At 58.1% G+C, this 18,414-nt stretch overlaps 1 protein-coding gene across 6 annotated transcripts in view; it reads right to left on the bottom strand.

The window, feature by feature from the left end:
* The window catches only part of NFIC (nuclear factor I C), a 107,033-nt gene that overhangs the window by 11,017 nt on the left and 77,602 nt on the right, over positions 1 to 18,414 (bottom strand). For 2 of the 6 annotated variants that reach the window (XM_016937039.4, XM_016937038.4), the window contains exons 7-10: positions 9,461 to 9,586; positions 5,933 to 6,117; positions 4,683 to 4,836; positions 1,573 to 1,658 (exon numbers count right to left, since the gene is read on the bottom strand). In XM_016937039.4, the coding sequence (XP_016792528.1) occupies positions 1,573 to 1,658; positions 4,683 to 4,836; positions 5,933 to 6,117; positions 9,461 to 9,586 (551 nt within the window). The remainder of the gene's footprint in view (positions 1 to 1,572; positions 1,659 to 4,682; positions 4,837 to 5,932; positions 6,118 to 9,460; positions 9,587 to 18,414) is intronic. The other 4 variants (XM_063801003.1, XM_016937040.4, XM_054673862.2 and 1 more) reach the window with 2 other exon arrangements.

Here is an 18,414-nt window from a genome sequence, read left to right as displayed (position 1 = left end):
GACGTCTGCTCGCTGGGGGACCCTGACCAAGTTACTCCCTCTCCGGGGCTCTATGGGTGCAAGGCAGGGTACTTAACATTTACGGGGTGTGGGGAAGCCTGAACCTTTCAGTGCCCTTTCTGTCCCCCAGTGCCCTTCGAAGGCTCTTGGTGCGGGTGCCCAAGGCCAGAGGAAGAGACAGAGGTTCAGAGTGGGTGAGCCAGCACTGGGCTGGAGCCCTGGCCCCTGACCCAGGACTCCCTCCACCCATAGCACATGGGTCTCCTCTGAACTCAGGAGAAGCAGCCTCCATCCCCGCTTCCTCCTCCGGCTGGTTTTGCGGAGCCTGGGAAGAGAGGGAGGGGCCGCCTACAGGTGTCCTGGGCACCCAGCACAGGGAGGGAGGGGGAATGCCATGTCCCCTCCCCGCCCCCATCCGCTCAGCCAGGACAGCCCCGCAGGGTCCCGGGGAGGCCCCGTGACCCTTGCCCGTGGGCTCTGCAGCAGGAAACCTCCCTCAGTGGCCGGAAGATTTGAACGCGGCCCCTGGGGACCCCACACATCTCCACGCTCTGCAGTTCTGTGGCCGCTGGGCAGCCCAGAGCTTGTTTCTCTCTGAGTCTGGACCTCCCGGGCCTGTGGCAGCCACTCCTACATCCTCCAACCCTCTCCCCAACACACACCGGGGAGAGAGCAGAGGCTCAAAGGTCCAGCTGCTTACCCATAACCCGAAGACGTGCTCACACACTCCTGGCCTACACAGAGCCCCTTATGGGGGTGGGGGGTGAGGGACAGCTGGGCCTGGGGCTAAGGCTGCCCTCCCACGCCCCCACTCCCTAGACTACTGTGCAGCCTCAGGCAATTGACTTCCCCTCTCTGAGCCTCCTCTGTCAACCTCCTGCCTGCCTGCCTGCCTTCTAGGGGTGGTGGGACCCCGGCCATGCTCACTCAGCTGCAGCCGTCTGAACATGTACGTGACTATGAACATCAGCGTGAACATGAACGCTGGCCCCTGCCCCATCCTGTCTGTCCTGCTGACGAAGCCTCTCCGCCCCGACTCCTCACACTGGCTTAGATGTGGGCTGAAGCCTGGGGTGGGGGCTTGGATGCTGTCCTGGGAGGCCCCACGCCCCGCCATAGGCTGCCTCAGTTTCCCCTGGCCACCCCGTGGTCCCTCTAGGCCTTGGCGTGGATGGGGGATGGAGGCTGGAGGAGGGAGGGTGATGCACTGTGTGACCCTGGGCAGACCCCCTTGTCTCTCTGGGCCTCAGTTTTCCCATCTATACCATGGGAAGCAGGTGGTAATGACACTGGTCCCATAGCTGTACCACGATGGTCTCCAGAGACGCTCCTGGGGACCCCACAGGCTGAGTCTGGGGCCACACCCCATCCCCCCAGGACCAAGGTGGAGGGAAATTTGGCCTCAGGGAGAGGCCAGGTGGGGGCTCGAGGCCCAGGTGGGGTGTGGGAGGCTGGCGCCCCTGTGCCGGGGGTGTGGCGTGGGACCCAGCAGGCCCTCTTCGCCCTGAGCCCCCCGGGCCGGCCCCTCTGCCCTGCCCCTCCCGCCCCACCAGCCGGCCTCTCGGCCCCTACCTGTGCCTGATAAATGCCCGCAGGATCCCTTGGTCCTAATCCCACAAAGGAACGGTTTGCAGGGGACGTGCCGGGCGGAGAGTAGGCTGCAGGGAGGAGAGAGACCGAGAGCCCGTTAGCGAGGGGTTGTGGGAGCCAGGGCGGCCCTGGCCCCAGAGAGGGTGGCCACCGCCAGGCGTCACACAGCCGGGCCTCTGCACCCAGTGCCTGGGGCCTCCGAGCCTGCCGCCCTCCCCCCAGTTGAACCGGGCCCCCCTGAAAGGCCCAAGGTCCTTGGGAGGCGGGGATCCTGACTCGAGGGGCCTGGGGGTCACGGCTGAGATCGCCCAGGTGGGCGGGGTGTCTGCTGAGAGGGAAGGCAGGATGGCTCTGTAATTCACAAAACCACCCGTGAATTATTCAGGGTGTGCAGCGCCCGCCCGGTCCTGCCACTGAGGGCTGCCTCCGCGCGGGGTGCATGAATTATTGAGGGCGTTTTATTTATTAATCTTCCTCCCCGAGAGGGCAGAGGGAGGGCTGGGTGTGTGCATACATACAGATGTGCGTATTTATATTTCAGTCTCAGCGATTATATTTTGTCCGCGTGTGAGTAACTCACGGCCTGGTGCTACAGCAGGGATGGGGGCCTCAGACAGGCCGGGACCCAGGTAGGGGGAGAAGAAGCTGCAACAGGCAGGGTCCCCAAGTTGTCCTGGCTGGGGTTGGGGGGAGCTGGAGGCAGCGAGGCTTATGGGGAGAAGTATGAGTAGATTTGCAGTTAAGAGCCCCGGTGCAGGGAAAGGGGGGTGGAATCCATGCCTATCCTGCATTTATTAAGTGTCTACTGTATGCCAGGCACTGGGCATAATCCCGTTGAGCCCTGAGTGGATACTAAGCAGCATCCTGCATCTATTAAGTGTCTACTGTATACCAGGCTCTGGGCATAATCCCACCGAGCCCTGAGTGGATCCTAAGCAGCATCCTGCATCTATTAAGTGTCTACTGTAAACCAGGCTCTGGGCATAATCCCACTGAGCCCTGAGTGCATCCTACACAGTATCCTGCACCTATTAAGTGTCTACTGTATGCCAGGCTCTGGGCATAATCCCACCGAGCCCTGAGTGGATCCTACGCAGTATCCTGCATCTTTTAAGTGTCTACTGTATGCCAGGCACTGGGCATAATCCCACCGAGCCCTGAGTGGATCCTACACAGTATCCTGCATCTTTTAAGTGTCTACTGTATGCCAGGCACTGGGCATAATCCCACCGAGCCCTGAGTGGATCCTAAGCAGCATCCTGCATCTATTAAGTGTCTACTGTAAACCAGGCTCTGGGCATAATCTCATCGAGCCCTGAGTGGATCCTAAGCAGTATCCTGCATCTATTAAGTGTCTATTGTATACCAGGCTCTGGGCATAATCCCACTGAGCCCTGAGTGGATCCTATGCAGTATCCTCCATTTATTGTCTACTGTATGCCAGGCTCTGGGCATAATCCCACCGAGCCCTGAGTGGATCCTACACAGTATCCTGCACCTATTAAGTGTCTACTGTATGCCAGGCTCTGGGCATAATCCCACCGAGCCCTGAGTGGATCCTACGCAGTATCCTGCATCTATTAAGTGTCTACTGTATGCCAGGCACTGGGCATAATCCCACCAAGCCCTGAGTGGATCCTACACAGTATCCTGCATCTATTAGGTGTCTGCTGTATGCCAGGCTCTGAGCATAATCCCATCGAGCCCTGAGTGGATCCTACGCAGTATCCTGCATTTATTAAGTGTCTACTGAATACCAGGCTCTGGGCATGATCCCACTGAGCCCTGACTGGATCCTATGCAGTCAACGCTCCCATTTCACAGATGAGCAGGCAGGGACAGCCGGCAAGAATGACCACAGCTGCCTGACACCACGCAGCATCAGGCGCCACATGGAATGTCCTCTCTGCCTCCCTGACCCATGTCACTGGCTTGTCCCCCACTGCCCTGCGAATTGGGCACCAAGGCAAACCCACTTTGCAGCTGAGAAAACTGAAGCTCAGAGAGGGGAAGACACCTGCCTGAGGTCACACAGTGAGAGAGCTGCAGAGGTGGGATTCCAGCCCAGGGTGGATTTGGGGCAGATCTCCTCCAGCCAGTGAACAGAAGCCGGTTTTTATGGGCAGGCAGCCCGGGTTCTGGCACGCAGTGGGGACGGGGGCAGGAACGCCGGGGCAGGGAGAAGAGGAGCTGAGGGCACCTAGAAGGAACCGCGGCCACCAACTGCTTGGGTGGGGTGGGGGGTCTCATTTGGAGAGTGAGGGACAGAGATGCTCAAAAAGGGGGGTGAGGGGCAGATGGAGTCCATGGGGAGAGGTCTCTGGGTTCAGAGATGTCTGGCGCCCTGTGAGGGTGGGTGACCCACCCAAGCCTGCATGGGGGTCGTGGGGAGAGTCTGGGGGTAGAGCCACTGCGGACGAATGGGGTGGACCTCAGGACAGGGATGCCGGGACCGAGGGGCCATCCAGCGGCCACCCAGAACCACATCCAGAGAGCGGAAAAATCTAGAAGGTGCAGCAGCCGCCAACCCAGGGGCTTCCGGGTCAGGTGGACAGGCGAAGCGAGTCCCATCTAAAGGTGTGGTCCAGCCCAGGTCACCCAAAGGAACTGGGCCTGGTGTAGCTCCTTTCTCCCCAAGAAGCCAGAACTCTGGAAATGTTTATGTAAAACGTCCTGATTTTAAAATGATAACAACCGATTCTCTTTCTCCACAAACAAAAGACCAGTCTGGGGGTCGAGTCTGGCCCTCGGGCCGCCACTGTGAGATCCGTGTCCACTGTCAGCTGCCTGACACACCAGGGAGGGTTTCTGACGGCCCATGGCGGGCACCGGGGTCCCCCAGGTGACTCGGCGAAGGGGACAGACCCTGGACTCTCACCCTGGCCCGAGGCTTGGTCCGGCCAGCCCCTAAGGCTGCCTCAGCCCTACATGGGCCCAACCACGTGGCCCCTGGGCTGTTTTCCGGAGACCCACCAAACTCGCCAGGCCCCGCAGGGTCGGGCCTGACCTCTGACCTGGCAGTGGGGCTGGGGAGGGGACAGGCCCCCCTGCGGACATCCGCCCCACCAGGGCACCGCTTCCCGCGTGCTTACAAGGCGAGGTCGGCGACGTGGCTCCTCCCTCGGAGGTGGTGGCGGGTTTGGTGGCAGGGGGGAGCGCCAGCCGTGGCAGCCCCGGGGGCGGAGGTGCCAGCATCTGAGCAGAAAGGCAGTGGCTGGGCATTTTGAGCTGACCACTTCCATTTAACTGGGGGAACAGAGAGACACGTGGTTAAGGGGTGGGCTCCCCCTCTACCTCGGGCTGCTGGCGCCGGCCGCCCCCGGCTCTGTGCACGGCCCGGACGGGGTGGCAGGCTGGGGGGCCAGGGCGCGGGTGTGACCATGGCGGGTTTGGTGGGTCTGAGGACGGCCGGAGGTGGAGGCGCCTGGGGACACCCGCTTGCTGGTGTCACTCAAAGCCCGGCACTACTGGGGCCACGCTCACTGCATCTCCTCTGTAAACCCCCTGCACGCCAACTCGACTGATTTCCTTCCAAACAGTGCCACCGCCTCCTAACAGCAGGTTCTCCGCGTTTTTCCTAATTCACTGCCAGCACGCCATCATCCACCATCATCCACGGCCTGGCCCGTGGTTCCAAAGTCCGAAAAGCTCTGAACATCCAAAGCTTCCTGTGGAGTCTGGCAAACGCTGTCTTGCTTGAACTGAGTTTGGTGGTTTTTTTGTAATCAATGTCTTCCTGCCCCCCGCCCCCAACTTTTTTTTCTTTTTGAGACAGGGTCTCGTTCTATCACCCAGGCTGGGGTGCAGTGGCACAATCAAAGCTCACAGCAGCCTCGACCTCCCAGGTTCAAGCGATCCTCCCACCTCAGCCTCCTGAGTAGCTGGGACTACAGGCGCCCGCCACCATGCGTGGCTCATTTTGAAGTTTTTTTTTTTTGTAGAAACTGGGTCACGCTATGCTGCCCAGGTTGGTCTTGAACTCTGGGCTTATGCAATCCTCCTGCCTTAGCCTCCTAAAGCGCTGGGATCACAGGCGTGAGCAGCTATGCCCAGTCCCTCCCTGCCTTGTGTTAACATGAGTACGACTCACGCAGTTGCTGGGACCTACGGGTGCTACCCAGACCCCACAGGGTGCGACATGATGCGTCTGAAACCCTGACATCCGAAAGCATCTCAATTCTGACCCAATCCAGCTGCCTCCCAGCACGACAGAGGAGGGGACTTCAGAGCCAAGCCCTCAAGACCCTTTTAAGCAGAGGTTGTGCCTTCGTGTGAGCACGTGGCTCCCGGGAGGTCACCTGGAGCCGCCAGGAGAGGCCCAAACGCGCCCCGCCCAACTCACCGGTCCAGGTTGCTGGCTGGCTGGGTCGCAGGCCAGCGAGACAAGATCTTTGAGCGGGTCCTGGGGGTTGAGATGAGGTGGGTAGCGGATGGCCGTGTGGGGGAAGTAGGTGGAGGCCGTCTGGGGTAGGATGGACGTCGTAGGGAAATGCAGAGCGGAGGACGGGTGTGGGCTCCGGGCGATCCCTGCGGAGACAGTGGGAAGCGGGGGTTACTTGGGGGCTCCAGCCGGTCTGCTCTGTGACCGTGTGACTGTGTGTCTGTGGGTGTGATTCCTGCCGGCATCTCAGTGCGTTTAGTAACAATAACCACCAAAAAAACCCAGCAGCACTGACCACATTGACACCCAAATTCCCCGACTCCCACGGCAACCCCACTGGGGCTGTGATATTATCCTTGTGTTTTAATTTAATTTTTTAGTTTTGTAGAGGTGGGAGTCTTGCTATGTTGCCCAGGCAGGTCTCGAACTCCTGGGCTCAAGCGATCCTCCCTCCTCGGCCTCTCAAAGTGCGGGGATTACAGGTGTAACCCACTGAGCCCGGCCTTTTTTTTTTTTTTTTTTTTTGAGACAGTCACCCAGGCTGGAGTGCAGTGGTATGACCTCAGCTCACTGCAACCTCCACCTCCTGGGTTCAGGCAATTCTGCCTCAGCCTCCCGAGTAGCTGGGATTACAAGTGCATGCCGCCATGCCTGGCTAACTTTTGTATTTTTAGTAGAGATGGGGTTTCGCCATGTTGGCCAGGCTGGTCTCGAACTCCTGACCTCAGGTGATCCGCCCACTTTGGCCTCCCAAAGAGCTGGGATTACAGGCGTGAGCCACTGCACCTGGCCCCGTCTTTTTTTTTTTTTTTTTTAAACAGAGGATGACAGGGTGGCCTTCAGGGGATGTGTCACCTGCCTGGGGCCACACGGCATCAGGTGGCAGACCCAGAATTTGAACCCAGCCCATCTGGCCCCACAGTCTACACTATAAATCTAGGGTTGGCAAGCTCTTTCTGCAAATGGCTGAATAGTGATCTTTTTTTTTTTTTTTTTTAAGAGATAGAATCTCGCTTTGTCACCCAGGCTGGAGTGCAGGGGCATGATCATGGCTCACTGCAGCCTCGACCTCCTGACCTCAGGTGATCCTCCTGCCTCGGCCTGAGTAGCACGGACTGCCGGCGTGTGCCACCACGCCTGGTTAATTTTTTGTATTTTTAGTAGAGATGAGGTTTCATCATGTTGCCCAAGCTGGTCTCAAACTCCTGGACTCAAGCAATCCACCCACCTCAGCCTCCCAAAGTGCTGGGATTGCAGGCATGAGCCACTGTGCCCGGCCTAATTCCAGCACATAAAGAAATCCCATCTCCATCAGCCGTCACTCCTCACCTCCTCCCCCAGCCCCAGCACCCATACATCCCCTTCCTGCCTCTGTGGCTGGGCCTGTCCTGGACATTTCATAGAAATGAGATCACATGCTGTGTGGCCTTTTTGTCTGGCTTCTCTTACTGAGCATGACGTCCTCAAGGTGGCCTGCGTCAGAGCCTCGTGCGTTTTCATGGCTGAGTCATATTCTATTGTGGTGCCTGCCTTTTCCTCTTTCTAAACAGTTCAGTGATTTTTAGTATTTTCACTATTTATAGCAGTCACTCCCCCATCTCCACAGCCTCTGGCCAGATAGTAAATATTTTTGGCTTTTGGCCACGTGGTCTCTGCTGTAATTACTCAGCCCTGCCAAGACAGGGTGAGAGCTGCCACAGGACATATACAAAGACGTGGTCGTGGCTGTTTGCCAATAAAACTTTATTCGTAAGAACAGGCAACCAGGGGGCCAGCGTTTGCTGACCCCTGGCCCAAATGGCTGCTTTGATTTGGCACTGCCTCTCTGTGTGCATGACTGTGTAAAGAACTAAATAGTTGATCACTAGAACATGGGGTGGTAAGCAATATTTGAGGCTTCCTACAATTCACCCCCCTTAATCCCAATGGCAACCATGGGAGGTGATTTTTTGTTTGTTTTGTTTTGTTTTTTTTTGAGATGGAGTCTTGCTCTGTTGCCCAGGCTGGAGTGCAATGGCACAATCTTGGCTCACTGCAGCCTCCGCCTCCCGGGTTCAAGAAATTCTTGTGCCTCAGCCTCCTGAGTAGCTGGGATCACAGGCACGCATCACCACACCGAGCTAATTTTTGTATTTTAGTAGAAACGAGGTTTCACCATGTTGTCCAGGCTGGTCTTGAACTCCTGACCTCAGGTGATCCACCTGCCTCGGCCTCCCAAAGTGCTGGGATTACAGGCGTGAACCACTGTGCCTGGCCGAGATGGAGATGTCTCTCTTTTTTTTTTTTTTGAGATGGAGTCTCGCTCTGTCGCCCAGGCTGGAGTGCACTGGCACGATCTTGGCTCACTGCAAGCTCCGCCTCCCGGGTTCACGCCATTCTCCTGCCTCAGCCTCCCAAGTAGCTGGGACTACAGGCGCCTGCCACCATGCCCGGATAATTTTTTGTATTTTTAGTAGAGACGGGGTTTCACCATGTTAGCCAGGATGGTCTCAATCTCCTGACCTCGTAATTCGCCCGCCTTGAACTCCCAAAGTGCTGGGATTACAGGCGTGAGCCACTTGCACTTGGCCTTTTTTTGGAGAAAGGGTCTTGCTCTGTCGCCCAGGTTGGAGTGCAATGGCGTGAACTCGGCTCACTGCAACCTCTGCCTCCCGGGTTCAAGTGATTCTCCTGCCTCAGCCTCCCAAGTAGCTGGGACTACAGGCGCATACCACCACACTCGGCTAATTTTTGTATTTTTAGTAGACAAGGGGTTTCACCATGTTGGCCAGGCTGGTCTTGAACTCCTGACCTTGTGATCTGCCTGCCTCGGCCTCTCAAAGTGCTAGAATTACAGGCATGAGCCACCAAGCCTAGCTTTTTTTTTTTTGAGATGGAATCTTACTCTTTTGTCCAGGCTGGAGTGCAGTGGTGTGATCTCTGCTCACTGCAACTTCTACCTCCCAGGTTCAAGCAATTCTCCTGCCTCAGCCTCCCCAGTAGCTGGGACTACAGGTGCGTGCCACCACGCCTGGCTAATTTTTGTATTTTTAGTAGAGATGGGGTTTCACCATGTTGGCCAGGCTGGTCTCAAACTCCTGACCTCAGATGATCCACCCGCCTCAGCCTCCCAAAGTGCCGGGATTACAGGTGTGAGCCACTGTGCCTGGCCTCATTGGCAGCTTCTGATCCTGCCTGTCCATCAGTGTCTGGGGTTGGAATGGGGGGATTAGATTGAGACGGGGGTGAGGGGAGTGAGGTGAAGTTAGGTTGCAGCCTTTTGTTATACAGGGGGGAAACTGAGGCCCAAAGGGACTGAGTCCCACCTCTCAGCCGGGCTGGAACAAGGCCCTGGGCGCTCTCCACTATGGCACCTCTATGGTTTTTTGCCCACCTAGAAGGCTACAGCAATAGGACTCATGGTCAGACATCCAGTGGGACTTCCCCGGCTGTGAGAGGCCTGATCGGAGGGCCTGCCGCCCCTCCCCGCCAGGGGCCCGTGGCGCTTACCGCTGTGCACGGCGATGACAGGCCGGTGGTGCTGGGTGAAGCTGGAGAGGCGGGGAGAGTCCTGGGGGGACGGGCTGTTGAATGGTGACTTGTCCATCTCTGTCTTCTTCACCGGGGACGAGATGCCTGTGGAGGGGATGGGACGAGAGAGTCACAGGCTGGTCACACCCCAGGAGCCCTGGACCTTCCCCAAGGCCAGCCTCCGAAGGGACAGGAAGCCTCATCACCCCGCCTCCTCTTCCCCCAGAATCCTGAGGGGGAGAGGCTGTGAGCCCATCACACAGGAGTAAACGGAGGCTCAGAGCAGAGAAGGGGCTGGCCAGGGCGGCACAGCCGGGGGATGGAGAGCTGGGTATCAACACGTGCCCCTGGGCCTCGCTCCTGGCCCTTGCCTACTCTCCTTCCAGAGAAATGGGAAGGCTCAGGGCTGCCCCATCACCTAGGAGTCACCCGAGCCCTAGAGAAGGCAGCAGGGAGGGCAGAGACAGTCAGATCCGAAGCCCAGTTGGACCCTGACTGGCTAAGGGCGCACAGACAAGCCCCAGCTCAGCTCTGCCTTCCCTCATCCACACGGGAGGAAGGAACGGAGCCTCCCTGGGGCTGAAAATGAGGTGCATCCACCCTCTGCAGTGACTTGCTGGCATCACTCTGCAGACAGGGGCCTCACTACCTCCCAGGCTGCCTGGGACAAAAGCCCCAACAGCCCCCAACTCAGCAGCTCAGCCCCTCACACCTTCCTCAGTGAATCAACGAATGAAGAAACAGACGGAGGCCGGGCACGGTGACTCACGCCTGTAATCCCAGTGCTTTGGGAGGCTGAGGTGGGCAGATCACTTGAGGCCAGGAGTTCAAGACCAGCCTGGCCAACATGGTGAAACCCTGTCTCCACTAAAAATACAAAAATTAGGTGGGTGTGGTGGCAGGTGCCTGTAATCCCAGCTACTTGGGAGGCTGAGGCAGGAGAATTGCTTGAACCTGGGACGCGGAGGTTGCAGTGAGCTGAGATCACGCCACTACACTCCAGCTAGGGCTACAGAGCAAGACTCCATCACAAACACAAAAAACAGATGGATAGTCGGGTGCAGGGGTTCACGCCTGTAATCCCAGCTACTTGGGAGGCTGAGGCAGGAGAATCGCTTGAACCCAGGAGGCAGAGGTTGCAGTGGGCCGAGATCACGCCATTGCACTCCAGCCCAGGCGACAAGAATGAAATTGCGAAACTCTGTCTCAAAAACAAACAAGCAAGTAAACAAACAAACAAAAAACTGATGGATGGACTCAGGGAGGCTCACCCACCAAACGTCAGCTTCCCTCCCCCTCCAGGCACCCCCTGGAAAGCCCCTGGGTGTGGGGGAAGCAGGTGGTCCAGGGTTCAAACCCCGGCTGGCCATGAGGCTGTGCGACCTGGGGTGAGATGCCACGTCCACCCCTTTTCATAAAACAGGGGATTCTGTAAAGCTCTGGAATTTCCATCGGGAGCAGTGTGGGAGTGGCAGCTGTGAGGATTGGGCCAGGGGTGCCTGTGCAGGTGAAGCCCATGGCCGTCCCAGATCCCTGGGCATCGGGGCATTCTCTGAGGATGCCTTCAGCCCTGCTTTCTGAGGGAACGTCAGCCACCCAGCTGGAAGAATGTTAGCTACTGCAGGAGCCGCTGCTGCTGCTATTTGGGGTGAGTGGGGAGATGACACGGTGCCCCTTGACACTTTCACCCTGTCTTCAAAATGAAGTGGGAACACAGAGCCCCAAAGAGGGCCATTTTGGGTATTTCCAGGAGGCTGGGGTGGAGTCCCAGCTCTGGAGCCGAAATGCCTGGCCTTCTGGGGCTGTGTCTTTTTTTTTTTTTTTTTTTTTTTTTTGAGATAGAGTCTCCCTCTGTCGCCCTGGCTGGAGTGCAATGGCGTGATCTCGGCTCACTGCAACCTCTGCCTCCCAGGTTCAAGCGATTCTACTGCCTCAGCCTCCCGAGTAGCTGGGATTACAGGCGCCCACCACCACGCCCGGGTCATTTTTGTATTTTTAGTAGAGATGGGGTTTCACCATGTTGGCCAGGCTGGTCTCAAACTCCTGGCCTCAGGTGATCCACCCACCTCGGCCTCCCAAAGTGCTGGGATTATAGGCGTGAGCCACTGCGCCCAGCCGAGTTATTTGTCACCCAGGCTAGAGTGCAGAGGCACGATCATGGCTCACTGCAGCCTCAACCTCCTGGGCTTAAGTGATCCTCCCACCTCAGCCTCCCAGGTAGGTGGGACCACAGGCATGCACCATCATGTCCAGGCAATTTTTTTTTAGAGATGGGGTCTTGCTATGTTGCCCAGGCTGGTCTCAAACTCCTGGGCTCAAGGGATCCTCTTGCCTTGGTCTCTCAAAGTGCTGGGATTACAGGCGTGAGCCACAGTGCCTGGCCCCAGGGAAGCTTTTTCAAGTGAGGGCTAAGGATCACATCTTGCCTGAGAAATGCAGTGTCCTGGGCCCTACCCTGTCCCTGGAAATGGAATCTCAGGGAGGCGTGCCCTGGGGAGCCGAATTTTTAGAAAGGATTTTTACATTTCTTTTAAGGTAAAACATATCTACTGAGACCATCCAAACAGGGTGATGAGTTTAGCTTCCCTTTGACCTGGCCCTTGGAGTTCCTTACCTCCAGGGTCTCTCAGATGGGCACTGTGGACACTGGGGCTGGATTGTTCTCTGGGGTGGGGCCCTCCTGGGCACTGCAGGGTGCTGAGCAGAGTCCCTGGCCACCACCCACTTCATGCCAGGAGCACCCCCGGTTGTAACAACCACAGATGTCCCCAGACATCACCAAAAGCACCCTGGGCAAGAATCACGTGTGGGTGAGACCCTCTGGGTTAGGGGATCCCATGGACCCTCCACGAGACTATGTCCCATGATCCTCTGCCCTGCTGTGGTCCCAGGAGGCTGCACACACTGAAATCCACACGGAGTGAGGAGGGAGAGAGGAGGTGAATCCCAGGAGCTGGGGTCCCCCTGGTTTCTACCATCTGCCCTGTCAGGAGCTTCTTCTGGTGTCTGGTGTGAGCAGTGACATAACTCAATATTTTCCAAATAATTCACGCAGGATTTCTCAGTCTCAGCACTGCTGTGGAGGCCAGATCGGTCTCTGTAGGGAGCTGTCCTGGGCACTGCAGGGCACTGAGCAGCATCCCTGGCCTCCCCCCACTCCGTGCCAGGAGCGCCCCTCAGTGGGGACAACCACGGATGTCCCCAGATGTGACCTGCTGTCCCCGGGTGATGCCCTGATGAGAAACGGTGAGGATGTCACCGTGTCTTGGGTCTCCTGCTGGTGGTTCCATAGGCACCTGCAGGCATCTGTGTGGCACAGGCCCTCCCCAGTCCTGTCCCCACCTCCTCCATCCTCCCAGCATCGCTGCATCCTTCCCCGAATGGGGTTACCACTCAGGGAACTTCCGTCCTCTCTGATGGCTACAGCCCAGGGGGAGCCCAGATCCAGGACCCAGCTGTGGGGGGACATGCAGCTCTTCATCTGCTTTTGTGGTTATGGAACCAGCTGTCCCCATGGCCCTGCACACACCATGCTGTGAGGAGTGAAGGTGTCACTGGGACACACCCCAGAAGCAGGTCAGCAGTTCCCAGGGACCCGGGAACACCCGGCTCTGGAGGAGGCGGGCACCCAGGACACCCACATGGGGGGCAGGAAGGATGACACCTCCACTCATGCCCAGCCTGTGAACACTCACGGGGGAACACTCCTGAGGCCTCGGACATCAAGGCTGAGCCACCCAGAGAGGCCCCACTGCCCAGTGGGATGCCATGAAGTCTGTGACCAAGCTGGGCCCCAGCAGCCAGGCCCGGGCTTTTCCAGGGCAAGAGGATGTGGCAGGAATGAGGGTGGCCTGGAGCCGGGGAGGCCAGGCTGGTCTTGTCGGCACGTGTGTGTGCATGTGTATGCCTGTGCACGTGTGTGCATGCATGTATGTGTGCATGCCTGCACGCATGTGCATAGCTGCATGCATGTGTGCATGTCTGTGCATGTGTGTGTACGCATGTGAGCATATGTGCACGTGTGCATGCCTGCATATGTATGCCTGTACATGCACGTTCATATCTGTGTGTGTATGCCTGTGCACGTGTCTATGTGTGTGAATGTGCACTCACGTGTGCACATGAATATATGCATGTATGTGTATGCCTGCGCATGCATGTTCATGTCTATGTATGCGTGCTTGCACGCACACGTACAGGTCTGCAAGCATGCATGCATACGTGTGCACGCCTGTGCACATGTGCGTGCATATATGTATGAGCATGCATGCATGTGTGCGAGCATGTGTGTGTGTGTGCAGGGGCTGGCAGCTCCCTGCAGGCGCAGGGCCACGGCGGGAACGAGGTTAGGGTTGTCAGACGCTCACTTAGGAGGATTTCCTAGAACAGCTTGTCCTGGATGGAAATAGTCTGGCTTAGACTCCACCCCCGGCCGCCACATCCCTGCAGACACCGCTAGAGCTTCCTGAGATGGGGCCAGCGGCAGCCAGGGCAGGGCAGGAAGGAGGGGGGAGCGCAGCTCAGGCACCGCGAGAAAGAATAAGCTGGCAGGCTCCCGGCAGGCTCTACAGACACTGACTCTGCACCCTGCCTCCAAGCATCCTCTGTCTGTTCAGCAGGCATGCCTGGGACCCCTGTGGGACCTCCCTGTTCAGCCAGCGGGCATGTGCGTCCCCCGCCCATCTCAGTGGCCATCTTTCCTCTCAGGGAACACATCCATACGCCCCTCCCCGCATCCTGAATGCCCCATCTGAGAATATTGACTGTAAGGAGGACGCAGGCCCGAGGGCTTCCCCGTCAGAGCTTCCTCCTGTCTGTTTAACACACGCGCCCATCTGACCTCCTGTCTGTATTTGACAAAAGGCCCTCATCACCCCGACGGAGCAGCCATTTGTTTGCTCAACAAACAAGCCCATCTCCCACTGAAATGCCAGCTCCCCCAGGGGGCCAAGGCCCACTCTTGCTGGGTCTCTAGGGTCTGGGGTCAGGAGGGGCCCTACACAGAGTGTGTGGAGTGTTCAGAGGCCCCGATGCAGGGCATGAATCTGATGAGGATAGCAGTGACCACTGGGCGTTGACAGTGCACCAAGGTCTCCTCTGGGCCCTGTGGACATTTGGGACCGGATCATTCTCTAGGTTGGGGCCATCCTGAGCACTGCAGGGTGCTAAGCGGTGTCCCTGGACCCAATCCATGCCAGGACCACCCTGCAGTCGTGACAACCACACATGTCCCCAGATGTCACCCAGTGTCCTCTGGGGGCAGGATCACCCCTAGGTAAAACCCCCTGTCTTAGAGGATTCCATGGACCCCCAAGAGACTCTGCGTCCCATGATCCTCTGCCCTGCTGAGGTCCCAGGAGGCTGCACACATTGAAATCCACACCTTGAGTGGGGAGGGAGAGAGGAGGTGAGTCCCAGGAGCTGGGGGTCCCCCTGGTTTACACACCGTCTGCCACACTAGGAGTTTATTCCGTTGTGAGCAGGGAGCAGACTTTTTTATTTTTCTTTTTTTTTTGAGATAGGGTCTCACTCTGTTGCCCAGGCTGGAGTGCAGTGGTGCAATCATAGCTTACTGCAGCCTTGACCTCCTGGGCTCAAGCGATCCTCCCAAACTCAGCCTCTCGAGTAGCTGGGAAGACAGGCACACGCCACCACGTGCAGCTAATTTGGTATTTTTTTGTAGAGACAGGGTTTCCCTATGTTATCAAACTACTAGGCTCAAGCGATCCTCCAGCCTTGGCCTCCCAAAGTGCTGGGATTACAGGTGTGAGCCACCATACTCAGCCTCAATTTTTTTCTACATAATTAATACAGGTTTCCCAGCCTCAGCACTGTAGACATTGGGGCTGGCTCGTTCCCTGGGGAGGGGCTGTCCTGGGCACTGCAGGGTGCTGAGCAGCGTCCCTGGCCTCGACCCACTCCATGTCAAGAGCTCTCCCAGTTGTGACAACCACAGATGTCCCTAGACACCGGCCAGTGTCCCTGGGGGTGGGGCAGCATCGCCCTGGGTGAGGACCTTCTGTGAAGGCACTAGCCTCCTCTCTTAATGTGGTCCTCACAGCTGCCCTGTGCAGAGCTTACAGGAGCTGCGCCCATTTCACAGATGTGGAGGCTGAGGCCTGATGGGGGACGTCACTCACCTAAGGCCATAGAGCCGAGGGGGGGTGGAGGTGGAGGTGGAACCCAACTCTGTCCCTCCCCAGGCCACGTTGCACTAGCCTCCACCCTGGGGTTAAAAAAAGGGATGGGCGGGCCGGGCTCGGTGGCTCACACCTGTCATCCTAGCACTGTGGGAGGCCGAGGCAGGCAGATCACTTGAGGTCAGGAGTTTGAGACCAGCCTGGCCAACATGGTGAAACTCCATCTCTACTAAAAATACACAAATTAGCTGGGCATGGTGGCGGGCGCCTGTAGTCCCAGTCCCAGCTATTTGCGAGGCTGAGGCAGAAGAACTGCTTGAATCTGGAAGGCAGAGGCTGCAGTGAGCCGAGATCATGCCACTGCACTCCAGCCTGGGCAACAGAGCGAGATTCTGACTCAAAAAAAAAAAAAAAAAAAGGGATGGGAAGCCCGGGGTGACAGCAGAGGAGAGGAATGGATGGGGGCTGCCTGCCCCGCCCTGTGTAATAACCGCCTGTGGACGGGACCTTTGTCGCCTTCAAGGGGGAGCTACACAAGCAGCAAAAACAAAGCACAGTGGGGGCTGCTCGAAGGCACCTTCCCTCCACCCCACGCAGCCGCGTAAGCAGGGAGGCCTCGGGAGGAGGCAGCCAGGAGAAAGGGCCTGGCCCAGGCCCCAAGCGGGCAAAGCCTAGAGGCTGGAATGTGGGGCCTGGAGGTGTGGGGTGGGGGTCTTGCCTGGCATGGGGCTGGCATGATCCCCCCAGGCCTCTGTGAGCCTCAGGGTTGGGGACTGGCTGAGCACTGCCCGGGAGAAAAGGCCCCGAGGCCCGCCAGAGGAAGGCAGAGCTGCTCTAATCAGCTTAACCCCCTTAATGAGCGGCTAATTGGGGGCTGTCTAGACAGGAAGCTGGAAAGGGCGGGGAAGAGGGGGGAGGATGCCGAGGAGGAGGAGGAGCATCCCAGGGTGGTGGCCAGGGGCCAAGGGCACCTTGGGGAGAGACCCTGCCTGCCTGGGTTCCTGTTTTGTGTCTTCCGTCTGCGGAGGCACCCGGCTTGGGACAGCTTTGCAGGCTGCAACAATAAGCCTGGCCCTCCCCGTGGCCCCGGCCCCTCCGGCCCTCCCCGTGCCCCCGGCCTCTCCGGCCCTTCCCGTGCCCCCGGCCCCTCCGGCCCTCCCCGTGCCCCCGGCCCCTCCGGCCCTCCCCGTGCCCTCCGCCCCTCCGGCCCTTCCTGTGCCCCCAGCCCCTCTGGCCCTTCCCTTGGGCCCCTCTGGCCCTTGCCTCGGTCCACCAATGAGGTTACAGCTGGGCCCCATTGGGAACCTCAGGAACCCCGCTCCAGCCCAGGGGCCAGGCCTGTTTCGAGGCGTCCCCCTTGGGACTTCAGAGGCTGCGAAATGTTTACCGATGCAGGCCACAGCGATGGGGAGAGGCCCAGGAAGCACTGGGCATAAGCTCGGGGCTCTGCCCCTTCCTTGCTGTGGGACCTTTGGGCCTCAGTTTCCCCACTTGTCAACTGAGGGCCAGGGGCAGCCCTGATCTCACAGAGTGTTGCCGGGGAGGGGAAATAACCCGGCTTAGGACATCACAGATGCCCCATAAAACAAAGAGAGCAAGGTACCCTGAGTGGGGCCGCTGGGAACGGCCACGTGGTTCCATGTCCCTGTGCACCCGCTTGCCGCTGGGGTGACCTGGAGCAGGTGATGTCATCTCTTTGAGCCTCAGGGTTTCCCTCTGCAAAATGAGGTGCCTGCCAGGCACCTCCGCAGGGCTGTCTGGGACTAAAATGTTGGGAAGGGACATAGAGAAAAAGCAGCCAGCCGGGTGTGGTGGCTCACACCTGCCATCCCAACACTGTGGGAAGCAGAGGCAGGAGGATGAGCCCAGGAGTTTAAGACCAGCCTGGGCAACACAGGGAACTCTGTCTCTACAAAAAGTACAAAAAATAGCCAGGTGTGTTGGCAAGTGCCCATAGTCCCAGCTACTTGGGAGGCTGAGGAAGGAGGATGGCATGAGCCCAGTGGGCGGTGATCGCACCACTGCACTCCATCCTGGGCGACAGAGCAAGTCACTATTTGGGAAAAACAAAACAAAACAAAACAAAACAAAAAAGGCCGGGCGCAGTGGCTCACGCCTGTAATCCCAGCACTTTGGGAGGCCGAGGTGGGCGGATCACCTGAGGTCAGGAGTTCGAGACCAGCCTGGCCAACAGGGTGAAACCCCATCATTACTAAAAACACAAAATTAGCCGGGTGTGGTGGAACTCCTGAGGTCAGGAGTTCCAGACCAGACTGGCCAACATGGTGAAAACCCGCCTCCGCTAAAAATACAAAAATTAGCCAGCCGTGGTGGCGGGCACCTGTAATCCTAGCTATTCGGGAGGCTGAGGCGCGAGAATCGCTTGAACCTGGGAGGCAGAGCTTGCAGTGAGTCAAGATCGCGCATTGCACCCCAGCCTGGGCGAGCGACAGAGAGGGATTCCGTCTCAAAAAAAAAAAAAAAAAAGAGTGGCCCAGACCAGGGGCCACGCACCTTCTCCCCTCTCCGTTTAGGTGCTTTGCATATGCCGCTGGCTATATTATAGGGGAGATTCTGCCCGCAAGAGACCTTTGGACAGGTCTGGGGACATTCACGGTTGTCACCACTGGGGGGTGCTCCTGACACGGAGTGGGTGGAGGCCATGAACTCTGCACAGCACCCAACAGTGCCCAAGACAGCCCCGCCCCAGAGGATGGTCTGGCCCCAAACATCCACAGTGCAACTCCTCAAACCACGATTTTCCCTGCTGGGAATGCCCTCCCATCATCTTCC

This window comes from Pan troglodytes, chromosome 20 (genome assembly GCF_028858775.2).
Source record: "Pan troglodytes isolate AG18354 chromosome 20, NHGRI_mPanTro3-v2.0_pri, whole genome shotgun sequence".
NCBI lineage: Eukaryota > Metazoa > Chordata > Mammalia > Primates > Hominidae > Pan > Pan troglodytes.
The sequence above is the reverse complement of the archived record's forward strand: the minus strand, read 5'-3'. Positions and strand labels throughout refer to the sequence as shown.